At 56.2% G+C, this 8,250-nt stretch overlaps 1 protein-coding gene and 1 long non-coding RNA gene across 3 annotated transcripts; one reads left to right on the top strand and one right to left on the bottom strand.

Annotated features, from left to right (window-relative positions):
* The first annotated feature begins 265 nt into the window (after window positions 1-265).
* Window positions 266-1,898, top strand: PPY (pancreatic polypeptide). 2 transcript variants are annotated; one of them, XM_011940062.1, is made up of 4 exons: window positions 266-307; window positions 1,062-1,252; window positions 1,486-1,557; window positions 1,748-1,898. In XM_011940062.1, exons 2-4 carry the CDS (start codon window positions 1,062-1,064, stop codon window positions 1,770-1,772), a joined length of 288 nt encoding a protein of 95 aa, XP_011795452.1. In that variant the 5' UTR covers window positions 266-307; the 3' UTR covers window positions 1,773-1,898. The 2 variants fall into 2 exon arrangements, with proteins under 2 accessions (XP_011795452.1, XP_011795453.1); XM_011940063.1 differs by lacking the exon at window positions 266-307 and adding an exon at window positions 460-530.
* A 2,137-nt stretch (window positions 1,899-4,035) lies between these two features.
* Window positions 4,036-4,700, bottom strand: LOC105510351. Its single transcript, XR_001001551.1, has 2 exons — window positions 4,593-4,700; window positions 4,036-4,433 (listed from the first exon to the last, which is right to left on the bottom strand). It is a non-coding gene; the product is annotated as an uncharacterized LOC105510351 (long non-coding RNA).
* Window positions 4,701-8,250: the final 3,550 nt, after the last annotated feature.

Below are 8,250 nucleotides of genomic sequence, written 5' to 3'. Positions count from 1 at the left end.
CCCAAAGGGAAGGAGTGTCAATGATGGGGGCCCACAGGAGACTTTTCCTGTGATCCAGTTTTGTCTGTTATGCTGCTGGTCTGGCACCCACAGCACTGCCCTGTCCTCCTCCCGTCTCTGGCCTCAGATACTGACAATATCGGGAGACAGTTGGAGGAGGGGCGAGGGCTGTGGAGCGAGAGAAGCTGACAGGAGGCGGGGACTCTGGGGGGCTGAGGGCTATAAAGCGGCCCAGCTGAGGGCAGGGGCCCATCCGGCCTGAGGCAGGTGCTTGTTTGGTCTAGTGCCCATTTACTCTGGACTCCAGGTAAGTGGGCTCAGCCTGCCTGGGGCTCTGGGGGCCTCCCCCAGGCTGGGGCCTCGGATCCAGAGGAGTTGGTGTTTCGCAGGGCCAGGGGCCTTGGGAGGCCTAAGGTCCTGCTTGGGTCTTGCTGTCTGCATCTGGACAGACCTGTCACGCTAGAAGACAGCACGTATATGTGCACACTCGTGTGCATGGCCGTGAACCGGAATGTGTTGACTGTGACCTTGTGAGTGACTGGGGTCCCTGTGTGAGTGTCTTTCCCGGTCTGTGCAGGACGACATGGGCAATATCATCTTCTCCAGGACCTGTATCTGTGTCTCTATCGCAGAGTGGAGGGCCAGACCCACAAGGTCATGGATTTCTGTCCTTGGCTTCCCGAGTTCATTCTGTGTCCCCCACCCTGTGGGTGACCTGGCATGGCCTTATTCCCACTAGCTGCTGCCTCCTTGGAGCCATGAGGCCCTGGATGTCATGAGTCCCATGTCTCCAGGACTCATGTCCCCATTTTCTCTGCTATGCTTTTCTAACTTGCAAGGCGCTGGCTTGCTGGGCTGCTCACAGGACAGGCTGTCCGCGCCTTCAGAGCAGTGTCTAGGAGGTGGAGTGGTCAGCTTGGAGTGGCCCTTTGCTCTGCCCCCTTGTCCCCAGGCTTGGAGAAATGGATGATGGGCTAAGGGGCTGGGTAGATGGACCCTGCTTCCTGGGCACAGGAAATCTGCAGCCCGGGCTCTCCACCTCCCCTCTGCTTGCTCCTCAGATGGCTGCCACACGCCTCTGCCTCTCCCTGCTGCTCCTGTCCACCTGTGTGGCTCTGTTACTACAGCCACTGCTGGGTGCCCAGGGAGCCCCTCTGGAGCCAGTGTACCCAGGGGACAATGCCACGCCAGAGCAGATGGCCCAGTATGCGGCTGATCTCCGTAGATACATCAACATGCTGACCAGGCCTAGGTGTGTGCCACAGTCGGGGAGAGAGATCCAGCCCCTGGGACCCTGAGCCCACTCCACATTCCTGGCCACACCCTATCCCCAGCCCCAGCCCCTTCCAGGCCTGCTCTTGGGCATCTGTGCTGAACAGGCCTAGGCCAGTGTGCCCTGGGAGAGATGGTGCCTACAGGCAGATATGAAACGGGCGGGCTGGCACCTGGGCACAGTGCTTGCCCCTGCTGCCTCTTCCCTCCCAGGTATGGGAAGAGACACAAAGAGGACACCCTGGCCTTCTCGGAGTGGGGGTCCCCGCATGCTGCTGCCCCCAGGTGAGTTTGACTCCCTGCCCTGTCTGTCCAACTCCCTGGGGCTGAAATAGGGGTGGTGGGACTGAATCAGGGTTTGGAAAGGTATAGTGGGGGGTGGAAGAGGGAGAACAGGAACCCAGAGCCAGCCTGAGGCCTCCTGAGGGCACGAGGCCTACGCCCTACACTGCCATGTTCTGCCCTGTCCTCACAGGGAGCTCAGCCCGCTGGACTTGTAATGCTACCTTCTGTCTCCTGCGACTCCATGAGCAGTGCCAGGCCAGCTCTCCCTTCCGCACCCTTGGCTCTGGCCAAATCTTGCTCCCGGCTCCCGCACAGGCTCAATAAAGCAAGTCAAAGCCACAGCCTGTCCTGTGTCTCTGTGGACCCCTGGTGGGGGCAGCAGGAAGCGCCAAATGCATGGGAGAGAAAGAGGAGGGCAGGGCAGAGGAAAAGGGGATCATCCAGAACATTGGTGGGGTCATCAGAGTCGCTCAGCTCATCCTCTCCTTTTCACAGAGGGACAATTCGTGGCCCGAGGAAGGCAGGGACTCCTCTGAGCAGATGGTCCTTCATGGTCCTTCAGCAAGTCTGTGAAGTGGCAGTCTTGAATCTTCCCAGTTCAGCACCCATAGACCTTCCCGACATGGCCCGATGACAACCCTTCCCTAAGTGCACCCCTCACCTGTGCCTTACTGCAGCCTAGGCAGCAGAAGCGCCAAAAATTATACTAAAGCATCCTTGGCATGGGGGCAGGGGCACAGCCCAGCCTGTAAGAACGATTCTGGTGCTACAGCAGTCATGGCTGCATCCAGGGGCCTGAGCTGCCATCCAGAAATTTGGAGAGAATGGGCTGCCCCGTGAGGTAGTGAAGTCCTGGGCACAGGAGGTATTCAAGCTGCTGTGGAAGAGGAGGAGGCTGGATTAACTGAGAGTTCCAGCCAGTCGAATCGAATCTGTAGATTGCACACTCCAGCCCTGTGAGGGCGAGGACCTGGATCCTGCCCCAGGGAGCACTACCCAGAGTCCCAGAGCACCCATCTCTTCCTGGCCCTTTTCAGGCACCTTGAATAGGTGGGGACAGTGTGCGCATGCATATGTGTGTACATGCGTGTGTGTAAAGGGGAGAAGTCAGGGAACTAGAATGTGTCCGGTTCCTAGAATGGCTTCTCCTGCCTCCCCCACATGCTTGGCCTGAAGGGATGGGGTTTGGGTTTGGAGGATGAGGTGTCCGCTCTTCTGGGCTTAGCACCTTGCACAGAAATGGAAATAGCCCCACAATTGTGTTTCTCCTCAAGTCCTACTCCATCTGGTGTGTGCAAATGACCTGGAAGTAGAACCAGGTCCTAAAAGGCAAAGAGCTTCTAGAGGATGCAGCTGCTTGGCTCAGATTAATTTTTTGTTTGTTTTTGGAGACAGGGTCTTGCTCTGTCACCCAGGCTGGAGTATAGTGACATGATCACAGCTCACCATAGCCCTGACCTCCTGGCCTCAAGCGATCCTTCTGTCTCAGCCTCCCAAGTAGCTGGAACTATAGGCACATGCCACCACACCCAGCTAATTTTATTTTTGTAGAGACAGGGTCTTGCTATGTTGCCCAGTGTGGTCTCAAACTCCTGGGTTCAAGCGATCTGCTCACCTCGGCCTCCCAAAATGCTGGGATTGCAGGTGTGAGCTACTGTGCCCGGCCTCTGGTTGATTCTTAAATCAAAGGGATGTCTGGATAGAGAGATGGTTTTGCAAGAACGGTTTGGGTCTGGGAGAGGGAGTCTGAAGTCCCAGCATTTTCTCTGGCAGCTTAAGGGGATGGGCGGTGAATGGGGAGAGGAGTGGATACTTCTTAGGGCCAGGGATTCACACCCTGGAGACACACCTGGATGTGAGGGTAGGATCAGGGCAGGGGGCTCTTTCCCCACTAGGTCTCTCTGATGGCCATGGGAGCCCCCAGAAGAGAGAGCCACCCTCACACTCAGCTTCTCAGGGACAGGCCCCGGCCAGGCTCCACCCTTTCTCCTGCTCTGCTCACCCCCGAAGGACTTAGAAGTCCAGGAGGCAAAGGCGGCCCCCTATACTCTGCATGCTGAGGGGCAAAGGCACCTCTTCTTGTTCCTGTGCCAACTCTGACAGCCCAAGCTGGGCTGTTTGGTAGAAATTTGAGCCAGGTGGGAGTTGGGGTGTGTCTAGCTGAAGCCCCTCCTTTGAAGTTTCTTCTCTCACCTCTGCTCTCCCTCTGGGTTAGAGCCCCCCACACTGGTGCCATCTGCGCAGGACTACCAGGGCAGTAAGTGTCTTCTCCAGGACCTGTATCTGTGTCTCTACCATGGGGTGGAGGGCCAGACCCACAGGGCCATGTATGGGTGATGTGGAGGAAGGCGGATGGGTTACCAGAGGAGGACCCCCCACAGTTGAGGTCTTTTTCTCCCACAGCAGAAACTCCAGAGTCCCCCTTCCCCTCCGATGGACTGGTCCCTCCCTGACCCCAGGCCCACAGAAGTCACTGAAGCAACAGAAATTTGTCTTTATTGTTTCCACCCAGGGGATGAGGAGGGGTTGAGGCCCCTCTCAATATAAAGGGGCTGGTGGGCAGAGAGGCGTCTGGAGGCCAAGGCCCAGCCTGGAGAAAGAAGCTCCCCCACCGGGGCGCTGTGTCTCCCTGAATGCCCGCCCCCAGGAGCTTCCTCTCGCTATCACTCAAGCTTCCCCCAGTCCCGAGGCCCCTGGCTCGGTACCGAGCGTCCAGGCTGTCCTACCTGGGGCCTCGGGAGGACATCGGTGGTCGGGGTTCCGAGGTATTCAGCCACTGGGGGTTCGTGGTGGTCCATGGAGGGTATTTCGTGCCTTTCGATGGGGAGGTGTTCGTGGTGTTCGCAGTTTTCTTGTGGTTTTTAGATTTCTTCGGGCTGGGAACAAGTCTTTGCAGTCATGAGGCTGCTCCCCGAGCCCAGCTCGGGCCACGATGTACGTGGGGGTGCCTGGTGGTGTCCGTGTCCCGCCCCCCGCGACCTCCCACCCCTCCACCTCCCGCTTTCCTCCCTACCTCACGCCCTCCGCCGGCCCACCTGCTGTTAAAGAGCTTCCCCACGTACTTCTTGAAGGAGCCTAAGTTCAGCCAACTGGTGGCCCTGGGCTGCGGCACTTGCAGCTCCTCGCCCAGGTCGCCCTCGGGCGAGGCCCGCTATGGCCAGAGCGAATACGCAACGCAGAGCCGGCGTCTGGAGGGGGCGGGGCAGACAGAGCCGCGGGCGGTCACGTGATGCGAGGACTGGGGTCAGCGCGGCGCCCGGACCGGAGCTTACAGGTGTTCCGCGCGGTGGGCAGGCTGGGGTGCAGGGGTGCTGAGACCGAGGGACGTGTCTATTTCTGGGACACACACCAGTGCACAGACGCCATAAAGAACATCCTGGTGCCCGGAGGAATGATGCACACCTGGACATGCCCCGTGATGCAGGCAGAGCATCGAGGTGCTGTGGCTCACGCCTGGAATCCCAGCACTTTGGGAAGCCGAGGCGGGCGGATCACCTGAGGTCAGGAGTTCAAGACCAGCCTGGCCAAAGTGGCGAAATCCTGTCTTTACTAAAAATGCAAAAATTAGCCAGGCGTGGTGGTGGGCGCCTGTAATCCCAGCTACTCGGGGGGCTGAGGCAGGAGAATTGCTGAAACCCGGGAGGTGGAGATTTTAGTGAGCTGAGATTAGGCCACTGTACTCCAGTCTGCCCAACAGAGCCAGACTTCTAAAAAAAAAGAAGGCCGGGCGCGGTGGCTCAAGCCTGTAATCCCAGCACTTTGGGAGGCCGAGATGGGAGGATCACGAGGTCAGGAGATCGAGACCATCCTGGCGAACACGGTGAAACCCCGTCTCTACTAAAAAAAATACAAAACACTAGCCAGGCGAGGTGGCGGGCGCCTGTAGCCTCAGCTACTCGCGAGGCTGAGGCAGGAAAATGGCGTAAACCGGGAGGCGGAGCTTGCAGTGAGCTGAGATCGCGCCACTGCACTCCAGCCTGGGCGACAGAGCGAGACTCCGTCTCAAAAACAAAACAAAACAAAACAAAACAAAAAACAGAAAAGGAAAGAAAAAGAAAAAAAAAATGAACAGGGAGACACACCCTAAGGTGGAAGCATGAGGATGGCATAAAGCCATTGGTCAGCTCCCTAACCTCACCGACCTCTCTCCCGCAAACTCCTTGCTTGTCCCCCTCTTTTCTCCCTGCTGTTCCTGCAAAATGACAGTCACTCTGTTCTCTGCCTGGAAGACTCTTCCTCCAGACATCCTTATGGGCCAGCTCTGTCTCCCCTTGTAAGCATTAGCTCAAAATCCACCTTTTAAATGGGTCCTACCCTGCACCCCTATTTAAAATTGCAACCCGGTCGGGCGCAGTGGGATTACATGCCTGTAATCCCAGCACTTTGGGAGGCCAAGGTGGGAGGACTGCTTGAGCCCATGAGTTGGAGACTAGCTTGGGCAAAAGACAGACAGCCCGTCTCTACAATTTAAAAAATAAATAAATAACATAATATTGCAACCCAACCTCTCATCTTTCTGTATCTTTTTCTTGATCTATTTTTGCACTGTTTTTTCTTTTCTTTTCTTTTCTTTTTTTTTTAAAGACAAGGCCTCCTTTTGCTTTCCAGGCTGGAATATAGTGTCGGGATCATAGCTCACTACAGCCTCAAACTCCTGGGCTCAGGCCATCCTTTTGCTTTGGCCTCCCAAGTAGCTAGGTCTACAGGTGCATACAACCATGCCCAGCTAAATTTTAGTTTTTTGTAGAGATGGAGTCTTGCTATGTAGCCCAGGCTGGTCTCAAACTCCTGGCCTCATGAGATCCTCCCACCTCATCTCCCAGAGTTCTGGGATTACAGGTATGAGCTGCCACACCCGGCCTGCACTTTCTAACTTACTATATTCTATACTTACTATATTTGTTGTCTGAGTCCCTTCCCAGCAGCATATCCTCCCTCAATGTAAGCATCATTAATTACAGCTGGGCTCTTTGCCTATTTTGTCTATTGATGGATTACAAGCACCTAGAACAGTGCCTGGCACTTAGTAGATACTCAATAGTACGTATTAAATGAATGACTGACAGTTACACAGAGGAAAGCCAGTCTGAGGATTCACACACCCAATGCACAGAGAATTTTGTGCCTGCAACACACAATGATTCACAGACTGTGGTGCCCATAAACATCATGCACAGCCCCAGAGCTCCTAAGCCCCCCAGCCCTCTTTTAACCAGGAACTCTCCTCATCACCACCACCCCAAACAGGAATAAGAAGCCCTAGTAGCTATCCTGGCCCTCAGAATGGCAGACGAGGCTGCCCTGGCCTATCTCCTTCATGCCCTTAGTGGGCCTGAGGAGGGGCCCTTGGTGCCAGGCCCTATCCCCAAGCTCCTAGAGAATACAGCTGATGCGGGCCCAGACTTGGCCACCAGACATTACCATGGTGCTGGGCAGGTGCAGAGGAGCTCAGCAGAGTGTCACTGGCCAGGACCTGAGGCCCTTTATATTCCTAAGCATCCATGCCCCCTTTCCCTCTGAGGCTCCATTCCCAGCATAGCCTTCTTTTCCTCCCCGTGTCATGACCTGAAAGTCCGGAACAGAGAGAAGGTGGGGGTGGAAGCACATGGGCTACCAGCTGTTCTGACCAGGTCACAGTCCCTGCCGGGGGCCCAGAAGTGTGGGTGGCAGAGGCAGGGAGGCCTGGGGTGTCAGGTAACTTTTTGCTCCAAGTACATAGATCCCAGGGAGAAACTGGCTCTGGGGTTGAGAGGGGGCTGTGCTTTTCCCAGGGGTTACTGTCAGGGTTTGGAAGGGGGTTATGCTGAGACCAGATACCCCTCCCCATCTGGCTAGATCCAAGGTACCTCTGCCTCCTTCCCCTGCAGGGCTGCTTTGGGGTCCCAGCATCCCTATTCCCTGCCCCTAGGCCTGCTGCCATGGGGAGGGGGTGGAGTTGCGGTTTCTGGTTTCAGGATTGCAGGCCCCGCTGCACAGCCTGGAGATTTTCTCAGCCTGCCTGACCATTTTGGAGCCCCTGAGGCATGACCTGCTGAGCCTTCTGGAGGGCGGTGGGTCTTGGCTGCTTGGATCATGGACTTAGGCCTTGGCTGCCTCAGGCCACAGAGCCTCAGCTGTGTGGCCTGTCAGGAACCCTCTACATCCTCAATATTGCTGCTTTTCTGGGGCAAGTTGTAAAATGTGTGCCAATTCTTCGTGCCTACCCCAACCCCAGAAGGGGCACAGTAGGAAGAGCAGGGACTTCTGGATAAGAATCCTGACTCCACTCCCTCCTGACTGTGTGACCTTGATTAGGGGACATTATCTCCCCTCAGTCTCCACATCCTCATCTGTGAAATGGAGCTGGTTGCATCCTGGCATGGGACTGTTGTGAAGATGGAGTTGGGTGATGTAGCTTAGCCTCTGGGCAGCTCCTGGCACATGCTAGGTGATTAACAGGCGTGAGCCCCTCCACTCATAGAAGAACCCCCTCCAACCTTTGTTTTGAGATGGAGTCTCACCCTATCGCCCAGACTGGAGTGCAATAGTGCGATCTCGTCTCACTGCAGCCCCTGCCATGCAGGTTCAAGCGATTCTCCTGCCTCAGCCTCCCGAGTAGCTGGGATTACAGGTGCCTGCCACTGTGCCCTACTAATTTTTGTATTTTTAGTAGAGATGGGGTTTCACCATCTTGGCCAGGCTGGTCTTGAACTC

The sequence above is a fragment of the Colobus angolensis genome, unplaced genomic scaffold, assembly GCF_000951035.1.
Source record: "Colobus angolensis palliatus isolate OR3802 unplaced genomic scaffold, Cang.pa_1.0 Scaffold187, whole genome shotgun sequence".
NCBI lineage: Eukaryota > Metazoa > Chordata > Mammalia > Primates > Cercopithecidae > Colobus > Colobus angolensis.
Note: the sequence above shows the minus strand (reverse complement) of the source record. Positions and strands in the feature narration are given on the sequence as shown.

Excerpts from the sequence above, each read along its gene's own strand:
- PPY (XM_011940062.1), top strand. The coding sequence starts at position 1,062 with ATGGCTGCCACACGCCTCTGCCTCTCCCTGCTGCTCCTGTCCACCTGT. Across the intron at positions 1,253-1,485 it reads AACATGCTGACCAGGCCTAG|GTATGGGAAGAGACACAAAG; the intron begins GTGTGTGCCACA and ends CTTCCCTCCCAG. Across the intron at positions 1,558-1,747 it reads CCGCATGCTGCTGCCCCCAG|GGAGCTCAGCCCGCTGGACT; the intron begins GTGAGTTTGACT and ends CTGTCCTCACAG.